Source organism: Perca flavescens, chromosome 1 (genome assembly GCF_004354835.1).
Source record: "Perca flavescens isolate YP-PL-M2 chromosome 1, PFLA_1.0, whole genome shotgun sequence".
NCBI classification, from domain to species: Eukaryota; Metazoa; Chordata; class Actinopteri; order Perciformes; family Percidae; genus Perca; species Perca flavescens.
The window spans coordinates 11291465-11307313 of NC_041331.1; the positions used below are offsets into that span (position 1 = coordinate 11291465).

A 15849-nucleotide genomic window follows, 5' to 3' on the forward strand; every position below is an offset into this window, starting at 1 on the left:
CTCAACCCATACTCCCGCAGCACCTCCCACAGTATCTCCCGGGCACCTGGTCATAAGCCTTCTCCAGATCTACAAAACACATGTAGATCGGATGGGCATACTCCCAGGCTCCCTCCAGGGTCCTTGCGAGAGTGAAGATCTGGTCAGTTGTTCCACAACCAGGACAGAATCTGCATTGTTCCTTCGTCAACCCTCCTTTCCAGCACCTTGAAGTAGACTTTACCAGGGAGGCAGAGAAGTGTGATACCCCTTTAATTGGCACACACCCTCTGGTCCCCCTTTTTGAACAGGGGAACCACCACCCCGGTCTGCCACTCCTTTGGCCCTGTGCCCGACTTCCATGCAATGTTGAAGAGGCATGTCATCCAAGACAGCCCCTCCACACCCATAGCTTTCAGCATTTCTGGACAGATCTCATCAATCCTTGGGGCTTTGCCACTGTGGAGTTGTTTGACTACCTCAGCGACTTCCACCAGGGAAATTGATGACAATCCCCCATCATCCTCCAGCTCTGCCTCTAACAACTAACTAACTCTAACTTCCTCAAAGTGCTCCTTCCACCACCCTATTACCTCTTCAGTTGAGGTCAATAGCATCCCATTCTTACTGTACACAGCTTGGATGGTTCCCCACTTCCCCCTCCTTGGTGCTGACCGAAAGTCCTTCTCCATGTCTTCTCCGAACTTCTCCCACACCCGCTGCTTTGCCACTTTCACGGCAGAGGCTGCAGCCCTTCGGAGCCTTTTGTACCCTGCAACTGCCTTCGGAGTCCTCTGGGATAACCTATCTCGGAAAGACTCCTTGACCACCGGTGTCCACCATGGTGTTCGTGGGTTAGCGCCCCTTGAGGCACCTAAGACCCTAAGACCACAGCTCCCCATCGCAGCTTCAGCAATGGAAACTTTGGACATTGTCCACTCGGGTTCAATGCCTCCACAGGGATGCACAAAATGCTCCACCAGAGGTAAGAGTTTAAAGTCTGTCGGACAGGGGCCTCTTCCAGACGTTCCCAATTTACCCGCACTACCCATTTGGGCTTACCAGGTCTGTCCAGAGTCTTCCCCCACCCCCTGACCCAACTCACCACCAGATGGTGATCGGTTGACCGTTCCGTCCCTCTCTCCACCCGAGTGTCCAAAACATACGGCCTCAAATCAGTTGAAACAATTATAAAATCGATTATTGACCTTTGACCTAGGGGGCTCTGGTACCAAGTACACTTATGAGCATCCCTATGTTCGAACATGGTGTTTGTTATAGACAATCCATGACTAGCACAGAAGTCCAACAATGAACAACCACTCAGGTTTAGATCAGGGAGGCCGTTCCTCCCAATCACGCCTCTCCATGTGTCCCCGCCATGCAAGGTCTCCAAGAAGGCTGAATACCCCAAGCTTTTGTTTGGTGCATATGCACAAACAACAGTCAGAGGTTTCCCCCCCACAACCCGCAGGCTTAGGGAGGTGACCCTCTCGTCCACCAGGGTAAACTCCAACGTAGCAGCGCTCAGGCGGGGGCTTGTGTGTATCCCCACACCCTGGGCAACTCCAGAAAATAGTCCAACTCCTATCCAGGAGTATTGTTCCAGAACCGAGACTGTGCGTAGAAGTAAGCCCCACCAGATCTAATTGGTAGAGCTCCACCTCAAGTTAAAAGTTTAAAAGTTAAATTTGGATCCATCATTGAATCAAATCTCTTGTGCCGTCAATTCAAGAGTGGGCTTGTGAGATGGCTAGGGTGGCAGCGTTTTAATAAATGTTATATAAATGGTTTGCCAGATTAGATGTCTATACTAGAAAATGGGGAAAGTACCTGAGCTTTCTGGAGGGCTCTTAAGAAGCTTTGTGCTGGGGAGAGATGTGTATGATGGGCTTATGGTGTTGTCATTTATACATATGTTTATTTGGTTTATGGTTTATTGTCTGTTTTGTTGAATGGTCTGGAATATTGTAGTTAATGTGTCATCTTTTCTTGATTTTTGTCTGGGTGGGTGCTGATTTGTGAAAAATAAAAAATAGTTAATCTCAAAAAAGAATGTGGCTCGGAAAATATGCACATCAAGAGTTTGGTTCCTCACAAAAGATGATGAGTGCAAACCGAAAGAGGCCAAACAACCAAATCAACACAATGAATTATTAGTGGCACCTATCCTTGAAAGGGATGACAACAGCAGGGCCACAGGAAAATGGGACAAAATAACTAGATAGCAACTCCAAATGCAGAAGTGCCTACTCTCCGATTCGCTTAAGAATCTATACCTGAAATTCAAAGCAGAGATCCAAACATCAAAATCTCATACAGGGAGTTTTACTGGAAAATTTGGGGTTATTAATGTACAAATATGTGCTATTTGGTTTTCTCACCACTCTTTGTTTTGTCTGTTAAATTCCTTTATCACAGAATAACTAATTTGGTTGTAGAGACCTTGCTAGAGGAGGAGACCAAAATTGGAACATCCATTTATTTTAGGTGAGTTTCTTGGAGTAACACTGTATCATCCATACAGTGTTAGACCATATTGAGATGATTTCCTTTTTTATCATTTATTTGTGATGCAACATCATACTTGAGGATTAAGCTTCTTACCAAGTTATTTTAAATTAATTTAGTAATACACACAGTTACAGTTTTTACACTAAACTTTTAAATACAAAAAGAGACTACTTAAGTTCCTCTTAAGTAGTCTCATTTAGCCAGACCCTTCTCCAAAGAGGATTGTGTACCTTTCAGTGCTGGTCCATTTATGTACCTTATCAAACTGTACCAGTTTAAGTACAGTTGTGTACCCTGCAAGACATAAATGTACCTTTTAATCTATAAGGTACAGCAATGTACCTCATTGAAAGGGTACTTTTCTGTACTATATAAGAGTACCCCCCCAGTGACAAGCTATTCTGGACTTTAAGGAGACAAAAATGTACCAGAATTGTCTACACAATAATTGCTTCTTTACCATTTATTAACATCAATGAAAATATGTTTTCACATAAACATGGCAGCATTTAAGTTGTAAAAATGTTAATTCACCAATTCAATATAGTTACATATAAAATGAATCAATGTCAATGCATAACATAACAAGATGTAAAGATTGCAGTCACATTAACCATAAGGCAGAAAACCTGAAAGTAACACACATATTTAGATAGAACATATTTAAACAGAATACCTCAAGGAAACATACAGTCTATCATCAACTAAATATGTGTCGAGAGCTTGAAGGTCTACTCATTTCCTGGACTGAGCAGAATCCAGTCATTGTCAACTGTGACATGGTAAGCATGGAAGTGATTGTAATAATAAGATTAAGGATATAACAGTTTTCCACACAACACCCAACAAGTCTCAACGTTCAGAATGGACTTAATTTTCAAGAATAAAAGGGGTGGCTTCAGTGTGTACATGACCTACTACAAAAACATCCTCAAGGGCATATTTGACACCATTGACAGATCTTTGAAAAAACACAATAAAAAATGTAGGTCATCAACAATATCATGTTGGACAGAGAGGGAGAGATTACTTTTTTCGGTACACTTGAGAATGAAACTACTGCATTCCAGGCATGATCAGTGAAGAAGGCTGACAATTCGAGTTACAGTTACCGGCAGAGATTTGTCTCCATCCCCCGTGATGTTTGCGATGCGCCTCTGGAGAAAGGTCAGTGTCTTTTTCAAGTATCCAGGATATGCCATGTTGAAGAAAAACCACACTCTGGCACTGTCTGGAGAGGGCATATTTCAACCCTTGTGCTTTCAGTTGAACGGTTGGATATGGAGTTTGAGGATAATTCTACATAAGAGAAAAAATTGTTAGCACACATAACAAGATCGATATGATAAAGTGTGCACAGTGATCTAAAAGAACATTAACTTATGGCTAGTGGCTATGCAGGACACAAGGTATTTACTTGTCCAAGGATAATGAAATCCTCAATCTTCTCCTTGAATATGGATGGCAAGAGGAGGAGTCCTCCCCTGAAGTCAATTCCTAGGTCATACAGATTTTACAATTTTAATGCATTTCAACGAATGTTGGTTGATACTAATAACCTGCAAATTCCCATAGACAGGCTACAGCATGTTACTTCAGGTTCAGTACATTAACAAACTAAAATGTATTAGCTTTTAAAATTAATGTAAGAAATAAACAAATTAAACATAATTAAGATAATGTTGCATTATACACCCACTATGTGCCACAAACAGATTAACACACTAGATAACAGCCCTCTAGCAGTATTATTAGTGAGGATGGGATTGAGCAAAAATTCCATGGGAGAAAATGGTGCCTAATTTGAACTATTTTATAAACCTTGATACTTAAATTTAAAAATGTAACATCTCAAAAACAAAATGAGTATTAAAGCTGCAAGCAGCGTTGGGCGGGATTTTTCGCCAGACCTGATGTGCCTGCCAAATTTGGTGAGTTATTGAGCAGGTTTAGGGGGTCAAATTGAGGCGCAGAGGCAGTAGAATAATTAAAAAACACAAGAACAATAGGGTCCTTGCCTCAAAATTAACTAGTTGTATGTGCTCAAATCAGTACCTTTAATATCCTCAGCCAAGGCATCCTCTCTTGCTTCCATGTAGAGTTTTTTCAGTGGCGAATCCTTGACAAGTTTCAGCATATTTGGGAGAATAGATGTGAAGTTCTCACTGATGCGGTGGCATATGTTGACTGGAGAGGGGCGCATGGCATCAACCTCATTGCACAACTGAGATTTTAAAAAGAAAAATAGGGGACAGAAAGGCATATTTTATTTAAGTATTAAGTATATAACCAACCTTTGTCAACACTTTGATGTATGTATTGGTATTTACTTGCAAAGGTTTAATTGCTTTAAAGTGCACAAGTGTAGTTGTCATCAACTCGAGTAAAATGTTATCTTCACTGCACCTGGTTCACTCCGTGCATGTGTTATCGTGTGGGTGTGTACCGGGGTGACAATGTGACAAGTTTGCATGCGTGCATCTGGTGGAAAATTATAAAAACTATACATATTATGTTTTTATCTCTAAAAAACGATTTATGATATTACGGTATGATATTTGGAAAGGAACACTTACATTGTACACTGCGACAGCATGTCATACAGAGCCTTCTGGTTCTTGTGGACCGGTTCTTTAGCATCTAAGCGGCTCTGGACATCTTGTAGGAATTGTGGAATGGAAATGACTGCAGGCAGTCTGTGGCAACTAGATTCCAAACTGCAAAACAGCAGAAGAACAGCTTTATCAGATTAGGACAACACCACCTCAATGCAAGATAAAAAGAGAAAGAGAAATGGTGATAAAAATAGCATTATTACCTCTGGTTTGCTGGGACATAGGAGCTTCACACGTTTGTTGTTCTGGGTTGACCACTTCCAAAGTAAGTGTGACCTTCTTGTAGCGGTGTGTGAAGTGTATATTTTCTGTGAGTCTGCAGTCTACGGTCTCTCCATCCACATCATTGTCAGAAATGTAAATGAAAAATCTATTAAAAGAAGCACTGAAACTCTGGACATACAGATAGTGACTGACACAATTCATAAAAAAAAAAAAAAAAAACTTTTTGCAACTCGCTGTGATGTGGTTTGTAAATACATTTAAAAAAAAACTCTGTATATAATCATATCTCAGCAGCTGTCTTGTTATTAACGTTATATCTCCAGCAACTGTTTTACTCTTTCAAATAATCAACGAAGTACAGAACTTTTTAGTACGTTATTTTTCTACTTCTTCTCATCATCATCACTAATTATTATTAATATTGTTTAAAGTGAGCCTCTTATTGTTTAACAGAAAAATACATCATACAAACAGCAACTTTTGCAGCCTCCTCAGTCTGATGGCGAGTTATCACCTTTCTGTCATCACTAACATCCTGTTAATAACCAAAGCTCTGAGGCTTTACATTTGTTCTATATGTTAGAATACAAGATTTCAGCATCAAGCTACAATCAGGCTACATTCATGATTTTGTACAGTCAAACTAACCAAACACTTCTTATTGATCATCATTATAAAGTTTCGGGCCGTTCCTGTAACCATGGTAACTCACGGAGCCAGAGGGGAGGGAGAGATGCTGAATGAAGCCGTTTACACAGACACACCCCAGACAAAGTCCAGACTATAGCTAGTTGTTATTTCACACATGTAGCCCACAACAGGTTACTCTCCGTGTCAGACGAGTTATCACGTGTTGACTAAAGTCAAAAACTAATTGATAACGTAGCAGCGCGACGAGTCCTTGCTAGCTAAGCAGCTAAACTTTAGCTTTGTCATTGGTCAGGCGCGCACACGCTGTAAACAAGTCTATTGGCTGTAGAGTGTGACAATCTCAATCAATAAAAATCAGCCAACACTTTTTTATTCTCCTCCGATCTACATTGATGTCATAACATCAATGTAGACAAGTCGCCTCTGCGAACTCTGAATGACGGAAATCCGTCGTAGCGACGGAGAACTTTACCGTGTGTAAACAGTCAGAGTACAGCAGGTGTCCCGCAGTTGGGGTCCGACTTTAAGTGAAAACACAGTGACGCAACGGATGCAAAATGTTTTTCACTGTAAATAAAAGTGCACAGTTTCAAGCCTGCTTCAGACAATGCTGAGTTTACTGACTAATTATTAAAAACCAGGATGTGTTGCGTGAACTATCTTAACCCACTCAGCACTAATATCCCCGCACATTTTCTGCTGTGTGATGCGTTAAGCGGCAGATAAAAGGCTGCTACTTGGAGAGAAAATTAATTAAGCCAATTCAAAAGATTAAATGTGACAAAAGTTTTTTTTTTCCTTTTACATTTGTTTTTACCACAGTATTAAACTGTGATTTTCATGTTTTGCTGTAATAAAAATGGAAACATGAATAAATAAACACCAAGTTAGATAAACACAAGTGAATAAGATAAATACCAAATAATAACTTGTATACTTCAGAGTGTTTTCGCGGGCGTTGGTGATTTCTTTTGTTTGTTGGAGCTTTGAGCGGGAGACCGTGTACCTTTGCTAGCTTGACATTAGCATGGCTAATAACGTTTGCTGACTTAATTATGTGAGCTAACTAATATTTTCATAACTACATTTACTTACTACGTTTTTGGCAGTTCAAGAGACAGTATTGTATAGCTTACAGTTAAGTGAATTAACGTTTGTGATATCAGAACAAACTTAGCTAACTAGCTAGCTACTGATAGCTCTGATGTTAGCTAACTACATTTTCGTCTTTGGTGATAGTTATGAAGTTCAAACTTTACCTACCTTTAAATTTCGGAGCCTCCTCTGAAATTTCGATTCCTCCTTCCACCACCAACTTCTGTAAAAGTTCCTCTGTGGACAGACCCCTGAGCGACATACTGAATGATGAACGGACTCCTGTCTGTCCTGCTCAGCAGCACTAGTTTGACGTCTCTGGTATTAGTGCGCCGCTGTTGCTGGGCAACCAGTGTGCTATCTTGGGGAACTATATTTCGGCGGAAGAATTAGGATTTGTTTTCAGTAAATAATCACATTTTATGTTACTGTGTGTTTATTTCCTGAACTATTACTAGGTTGTTTACAGTAACCGTTTTAGCAACCGTTTAATAAGAGCTGACTGAACCGTGATTTACAGTGATTTTAGAAGACAGTTCAGGTGGGTAATGGAACCCATTTATCTGCACAGGAAATGCTCTGTCTGTCTTCAGAAATGCAGGGACAATTTATTAAGCTGAACAGTGATGGCAGGTTAAAGCATCTTTTTGCCACTTGTTCTCTTGTGATCTTCTGGGTGGCACTGATGAGGGACATCCGGATACGGCCTTAAAACTTCTCCTTCCTTTTGCCTCCACATACTTGTGTGAGCCGGGCTTTTCCAAACTGACTGAGCTCACAACAAAACACCACGTTCAAATGAGGCTGTAAATCCAAAACTGAGCTGAGAATTCAACAGATTTGTAGAACAAAGTAGTCTCATGTTTCACATTGAGCTAAAACTTAGCATAAATGCAGTCTTTGTAGAAATGATGCCAATAATAAGAGGCTAACAACAACAATATAACAATAATAATAATAATAATAATAGTTCTAAATACCTCAACTATAACTGCTAATAGGCCTATAATACTACAATTACTTCAATGCTGCATGTACCCCTTCAAATGGTACAAATTTGTTCTTTCTTTTGCTTTAAGTCACTTTGTACACTGTAAAAATTATCAGGGTGGTTCTACTTAACAATTTAAGTTCAATTGCTGCCTTAAAAATGCGAGTAAAGCCAACATTAAGAATAGTGTTGTTTTAACTCACAAAGTTAAGTTATAGAATATGTTTAATTAATGATCATTTATTATTTGAACTTGATACTGTGAGTTAAAACAACTATCAATATTACATTGTCCACTCAAGGAAACTTGCTTCCTCTTGTCAAGCCAAAATACAATTCTATACTATTTGAACTCACGAAGGTAAGTTAGAATAGATGTTTAATTTATGATAATTTATTGTTTGAACTTGATAGTGTGAGTTAAAAAAAACATCTATTTTACATTGTTTATTCAAGGAGACTTGCTTCCTCTTGTTAAACAAATATACAATTCTACACCATTTCAACTAACTGTATTCATACCAAATGTCTTTTCAAGTTAGGTGTACTAATTTTTTTAAGGCAGCAACTGAATTTATACTTTGAAATTAAGCAGACTAAGGTTTGTACCGTATCTCAACTAATAGCAAATTCACTAAAAGATCACACTGAATGATGAAAAGCTATTCAAAAACATTTATTTAAATCTCCATTAAAGCCTTCTTCAAATACACTTGTACATGAATGATGAGACAAGCCTGAAAGTCAATGTAAATAAAATATTTATCTTAGAAGACATACTTTGTGAAATTATTATCTGTAGTTGTCTAATGTGGTGAAATAGGGCCCAGATTCAAAATTACATAGACATGGACAAAATTGCTGGTACCCTTCCGTTAAGAGAAAAACCCACAACAATCTCTGAAATCACTTGAAACTGACAAAGTAATAATAAATAAAAATTAACTGATGAAAATCAGACATTGCTTCTGAATTTGGAAATAATTTGATCATAGGGAGAAGAGGAAAATTGATGATAAATCAAAGAGACTGATAATACGAATGATAACCAAAGAGTAAGGATAATCAATCTCAGCAATTTGTCATCAATTTTCCTATTGTAGCCACCTCCACCTTCGTCTATGCTGACCCTGTTGGCCCGCCACGGCAAAACCTCCACTGCCACGGCAAAACCTCCACTGCCACGGCACCAATAAACTGTCAAAAAAAAAATGCTTTCATCCAACATGCAGGGACCCTCACCACGCCATCGTGGAAGTGCGGCTCCACTCCAAGCCCTGTCAGCGGCACAGACCTGCCCCCACTGCTACAAAAAAAAATCCTAAAGGAAACACTACTCTTAACATAAGGGTACCAACATTTTTTCCACATCTGTGAGTATCCCATTAAGGACCTGTGTGCATCAAACCTCATTAAACAAGTTAACATCACACAGTTGCCTAAGCAGAGAGAAGTCGACCCAACAAACTTTTACCACAAGCATTCAATCAAAATTAGATTCTATAAATCCTTGGATTGTTCACATTTAAGATTCAAAAGCATGTAATAAAGAAAAAAAAACCTGCCTGGGGACAGAACATTTGAGACCATCAGCTCTAATCAGTCCAAAATGAAGTTGGTCTATAACCGTGCTTTAAATCCTGAGACTGCTGTTTGCATAAAATAAGGCATTTAACATTTATTAAACATGCAGTCTATGTTGAATAAAAATTGTCTGCCTGAGCAGAAAACAGGTGAGACAATCACATCATCAGTCCAACAAAATGAACTGGGCCAATATCAGTCCCTTAAATGCTGGCAGTCTGTGCTTAAAGTTAACTTAGTGTACAAAACAAAAAAAGACAGCAAAAGTAGTCTGGAATTCTGCAACACTGTGAAGTAGTAATAACGAGAATAAAAACCAATGCACAAAACTCCTCCTAAAGTCCCATTCGATTGAATAGGATACAAAATCTCGAGGCCGGTTTATGGTGCCTTAAGTTCTCCCCTTTTAACATCACAACGCTGAACAGTTGAGTCCAATAAAATAAAGTTAAGTGTTCTTTTTTAACTTTTTTTAACTTGTCCAAAATGAACTTGTTTTTTTTTTAACAGAATAGCGCTAAATGTTTAAGTGTATAAAATACAATGCATTTTGACAGAAACGCTTTCTATATGAGAAACTTCAGAAAAAAAAGAGAGGTGTTACAATCTGTACCTCAGGATTCTGTTTCTTAGCCCATGTACTCTGGTAGATGCTTGATCTGGTTTTATCTTCATCACCACTCTCTGGAGAACTCAAAAGAATACTTCATGGCTTCTGGGTACTCGAGATTGACACAGTAAATGACACCCATAAGCATGGCATAGCTCCATGCCACATCTTTAATGTTGTGAAGTACAATTTTCTCCTCAACTACAACTGCGATGTTGAAGATCTCCTTTGGAAAGGCATCCCGCTCTGCATCTTCATAGCCTATCAGTAGGCCAAGTTGCATCCCCTTCATGGCTTCATCCAGAGTCTCTCCATGAGCCTTGAAAAGCAGAGATAGTGTGTGAATGTTTCATCTACAAGTACATAGACTTTACTTAGATTACTAAATAGCTGCAGCCCCGGAGGCTGCATTTTCAGGATCCACCAACATTTCTAGGACCCTAGTTTTTTGTGACAGTGCTACCTAGTGAAATAGAGGGGGTCTTGCACAGAAACACAAGGAGGTTAACAGGCACAGCCAATATGCGAAGCTGTAAACGGTTGACCTGTACAATCACTGACTTAGCCTTAGATTTAAGAACATACTCTGTGATGGTTAGGGTAAGGGGCTTCGGGGGGGGGGTTATATAACACAGTTACCTAGTGACTGACAATTTGGCAAGCTAAAACGAGGGTCCTAAGAATGCGGTCCTGAAAATGCAGGCTCCGGTAAAGCAGGATGCTACTCTATACATGGCCATTTCAAAACTCAATCATAATCCTCAAATACAGAGCAGGGAAGTCAACAGTCCCGATCATTAACACCAAATTTGTTTTCAGAACTTCAAGGGGAGGGAGATTGAAATATAGAAATTCACCTTTAAAAAAAAAAAGAAAAACACCCTAGCCAAAAGTGAAAGACAAATGTAGATGGGTGATTCTTCAAATACAGGACTTTATCAAGTCCACATGGTAGATTTTCAAGAAAAACATTGTTGTTTTTATTAAAATGCCATTACTGAGACACTTATTCTCCCCCCTCCACCACATCTACTAAAATCTAACTCAACCCATTCCAATCATTGGTTTTCTATAAAGTATTATTTTCTTGTAAACCTACCCTGGGGATAGAACAGTAGCACAATAGAAGATTCACTTATATACACATCCACAGTTTTGCATTAGAGAAAATAATAATGGTCTCATACATTACACATCCTGATGACAGTTGATGGATCTTCGCCTGACATGTAGTGCGGCAGACCAAGCAAAGCAGCAGTCCTCCTCCTCTCATTTGTGTCCTACAACAAAAAGAAACATGCAGTAAGATGAAAATGTTATATCAAAGATAATAAATTATGCCTAATTTTATGGTCATCTGTTTCTCCACTTACATCTTTCTGAAGGCAGTCCAAAATGTCCTTGAGTGATTGCTTCTTTCTAGACTTGGTTGCTGCTTTGTACAACTCCAGCAGTCTTGGGACCAGGCCATCAAGTCCATCGAGAAAAGTTTCCACAAGGTCTGTGGTGACAATTCTCTTGAACTCTGCCCTAATCTGAGGACACAGATAAAAAATATTAGTCTAACTAACTACAAAACTGTACAGTATCTGACATAAAATCTCAGACTGATTACCTGTCTCTCATGGAGCAGTGCTGGCCATCTGGAAATGACTTCTGTGATGAGTGGCTGATCTCCAATTATCTCTTTTCTGCGCTGAGAAAATGTAGCAACCATCAGGTCTTCTATCAGCTGATGATCCGGGTCTCTCTTCAGCATTTCAGCCTCCATCATCTTGCGCTTCTCCTCCATGTTTTCAGCACTCTGTCCTTCAGGTGGATCTGGACAGTAGTGGACCTCACCCTTCTTTGACTTCTTCACACATTTTCCTTTCGAACCCCCTGCTTTTCTTTTGTTTATTACCACCTCAGGGCATCCTGCTGCACTTAACTTTTGACGATAGTTTCCAAGCTTGAACTTCAGGCTGTGAAACCATGAGTACCATCCCTTTCCAGACCCTGGCTCCTTCAGACTGGGATGCTTCTCCACAAGTGCTTTGGCTACATTCTCATAGTGATGTCTTTCAGGATAAGCACTTATCTTTGACATACAGTCTGCCAGTGTGTCAAGGATATCAGTCTTTAAACCTTTGGAAATCACCATCACAGATCCATCCTTAGCATACCTACAATTAGCTTCTTTCAGCTGGAGTTCAACATCATGTGAGAACTGTGGAATCGGGAAGGGGTCAGGCCAGTCAACAGAATCCCCACTACTAAGACAAGGGAGGCTGCATGTGTCCAGTGTAGAATCTGTGATGTCATCAGCTGTAAACAACACTTTTAATGTTGCCCTCCCCAGAGGAAGTTCTTTGATGTCTGTTAGGTTGCACAACTGATTATTGAAATCAGGATCCTCAAATTGCAAAATAAATCCACCTCTCAGGCCAAGCTTTGTTCGCAACACCTGGTACAGCTCCTCAACACTAGATGGGACGTCTTCAATTGAAAGACGTCTGATGTCATTTTCTGATACGATGATACGCAGCAGCATTGTAGACCAGTTATACCTGAAGAGAGAGAAAAATATGTAGTTGTAAGTGTATTGTTTACTCTAAACTATTCATATCAGATACATTTTAAATTACTTATTTCATTCTCAGGGAAATGGGCCATCTGAATTAAAATGGTTGCCATGAGGCACTAACAGTTGTAGTTAAAAGTAGCTTTTATTTTCGTGAAATTTTGAGTGCAATTTATTTCTGCAAATTCATTTAGATCACAATCACTGTGGTTCCAACTCCAAATCCACACACCATGTAGTAGCCATTGTTCCACAAAAAGCACAATCCCAGTACAATTTTGTAATCACAGAAGGTGCAATAGTTAAGGACAATGTGTGAAAATGCCATTCTACATTGAAGAGATTGTCATGTTTTAAACATGCCCTAACCTAAAAATCATATTCTGCAGTGTTAGAGTTCCTTGCAAAAATCATATCACCAAGTAAAATATAAAAATGATCATTCCCTCTAACCCAATTCATCTTAATTGCAACATCAGTCAAAATTATCACAATTAGACGTTTTTCAAAATTGCACAGCCTTCGTAAAAATGTACAATTACTTACAGCAGATTTATTTCAGCAAGAATGTCTTTGGAGTGACCAAAAGGCAGCCCTGAATGAAGTATGACACCAGTGGAATGTAGTCATTGAGATCATCTGGTTTCACCAACTGACATCCAGTAGGATTTTTCCTCACAAGATGGTAACTCCGCAGATGCTCCATATAGTAAGTTGTAAAAGGTTCAATGATGAAGCAAACGTGATTAGCCAACACAATGCATATTTCCAAAATCCTTCCAAAGTCTGGTAGTCCACTTGTGCTCCCTGCAGACAGAATCATTCCCTTTGAATACTTTGTTCCATTCAGAAAGATGTTAGGAGTCAGTCCAACTGTGCCAACATCACCAAATCTATTCCAGATAGCTTGTCTGACAGCAGTGTCTAAGACATCCAGGCACACATCAGACACCTTTGCAGTCTCAGTCTCAGGCTTGAAAAGGCTTGGCATTTCAAGATAATGTGCCAACATAAGTTGATGTCTTGAAGCCAGGGTAAGCAGAATGTTTTTGAAATTGTTGGCATCACGCACAACCTTTTTAAAGAAAGAATGTTTGGCCTCAAACTTGATTGTCCAACACTCAACTGGAGGTCCAAACTTCTGAATGAAATATGGGTAATGCTCAATAAAGTGATGTTTGGGGCGCAACTTGTTATTTGGGAAAACTGTCAGCAACAATTGTCTGTGGTCTGATATTTTAGATTGTAAATAACAAAGTGAATCTGGAGTGAAATATGGGGTCGCCAATAACTCCACCAAGTCTTTGAGCTCTAAAACTAATTCCCATGTTTGATCACCTTCTGGAATACTGTGACCGATGATGAGGGGAAGGAAACGCACAAGACTCCAATTTTCATGTCCATTACCACCTAGAGTCTTGTTCCGTTGGAAAGTTGATGAAACTTTCTGAGGGCGGTTTGTCTTGTCAGAGAATTTAAAAGGAAAGCCTTCTATTTCCTTATTAAGCTCATCCAATGTGAAATACTTCTTAGAAATAAAATCTGCAAGGCACAGACTTAGCTCTATGGGTATAATGCCTTCCAGCACATCATGTAAAAAATCAAGTGGAAAGCCTTGGCATGCATGAAAACCTTTCAATCTGTTAAGAGGACAGTCTCGTTTCACACCATCCACAGACACAACTTCACTCTGCTTCAACACATTTACAGCTCTATCATACAACTCTGGTGATTGTAAAACAAAGTTACCACTTCTGACATCACAAGCCTGTATTTCTTCACGATTAACCAGACAAAACCTACAAAACTTGTCCACATTAAAGGATTCTTGGAATCCACCTAAGGAGTGTGCAGCCAAATTATCTGCAGCCACATACAAGATGGTCCCTTTAACATTACAAGCAAGTTTCTCAACATACACACCAACTGTTTCTAGATATTCAATATCTTTTATCAGTGGCTCCAAAACTCTACTATACCCATACATCTTGATATGTTCAGTCTTGCAAAGTAAGGCTAGGTAGATTGATGACAGTGATGACTTGTATATTTTTGGCAAATTTGCAAGAGTCCAATACACACCACAGACTTTATGTTTTTTTCTGGAGGTGCCCAATGGATTACAAATTTTGAAATCGTCGATGTACAAGGTTATGCATAAACTAACATCTTGACCTGAGAGTATTGGATTTCTTTTAAAGTAGTCACCATCCAGACATGACCTGTAGTGGCCAGACTGTTCAACTGGTTTGTTTACTCTCAATACATGTAGTACTTCTTCTCTTTTGAGAAGTTCACAAAGTAATTTTATAATAGGGACATAAACAACAGTATGAGACCTTTTATGTGTACTTAAAACATATTCGACAGGTTCAATAACAGAAAAGTTTTGTCTATAATATGATTGCCTTTTATATTCTGTGCCTAGAGGTCCCTCTCTTGAAAGCAAAGTGAGTGGGTTTGAACTCTGTAATGCTTCAGTCAATGATGATACCAATTCCTCAGATGTGCAATTATGCACCGCCAAAATATTTTCAATCGTCTGCCTAGTTATTTGTCCAGCACATTTACCAATATCAATTAAGTCATCCATTGCTGACTTTGACACATGAAGGACTGCTTGCAGCCTAAGTAAAAGGGATGCAAGCCGCCGCTGAATGGACTTATGTACAGGCTGAAATTCAGGTTCTGGAAAGAATAAATCTGGTGACAATAAATTATCATCTTCATCATTTACAAAGGCCTGACTATGACATTTCACAACAAGGTCAGGTCTGAAATCGACAAATGTAGCAGCATGATGAGACCGACTTTTATGGGCAGTAAAAGTTGAGAAAACCCTAGACTTAAAAGAGCATGCCACAAATGGGCACTTCACAGTCTCTCGCTTTCTCAAATGTCTCTTCAGATGAAGAAAATATTGACTGATGTTGGTTGGTGCTGAAAACGTACAAAGTTCACAGCGTATTTTAGCAAGTGGATTTGATCCTTTTTTGTGATCCTTTATATGTTTTGCAAAATC

The 15849-nt window shown here is 39.3% G+C and overlaps 1 protein-coding gene and 1 long non-coding RNA gene across 2 annotated transcripts; both read right to left on the reverse strand.

The window, feature by feature from the left end:
- Nucleotides 1–3228: 3228 nt before the first annotated feature.
- Nucleotides 3229–7388, reverse strand: LOC114557487 (uncharacterized). Its single transcript, XR_003692803.1, has 5 exons — nt 5312–7388; nt 5070–5210; nt 4549–4717; nt 3911–3990; nt 3229–3792 (listed from the first exon to the last, which is right to left on the reverse strand). It is a non-coding gene; the product is annotated as an uncharacterized LOC114557487 (long non-coding RNA).
- Nucleotides 7389–8772: 1384 nt separating this feature from the next.
- Nucleotides 8773–14823, reverse strand: LOC114557165 (uncharacterized). Its single transcript, XM_028580518.1, has 5 exons — nt 13374–14823; nt 11880–12813; nt 11638–11799; nt 11452–11544; nt 8773–10583 (listed from the first exon to the last, which is right to left on the reverse strand). Exons 2-5 carry the CDS (start codon nt 12795–12797, stop codon nt 10329–10331), a joined length of 1428 nt encoding a protein of 475 aa, XP_028436319.1. The 5' UTR covers nt 12798–12813; nt 13374–14823; the 3' UTR covers nt 8773–10328.
- Nucleotides 14824–15849: the final 1026 nt, after the last annotated feature.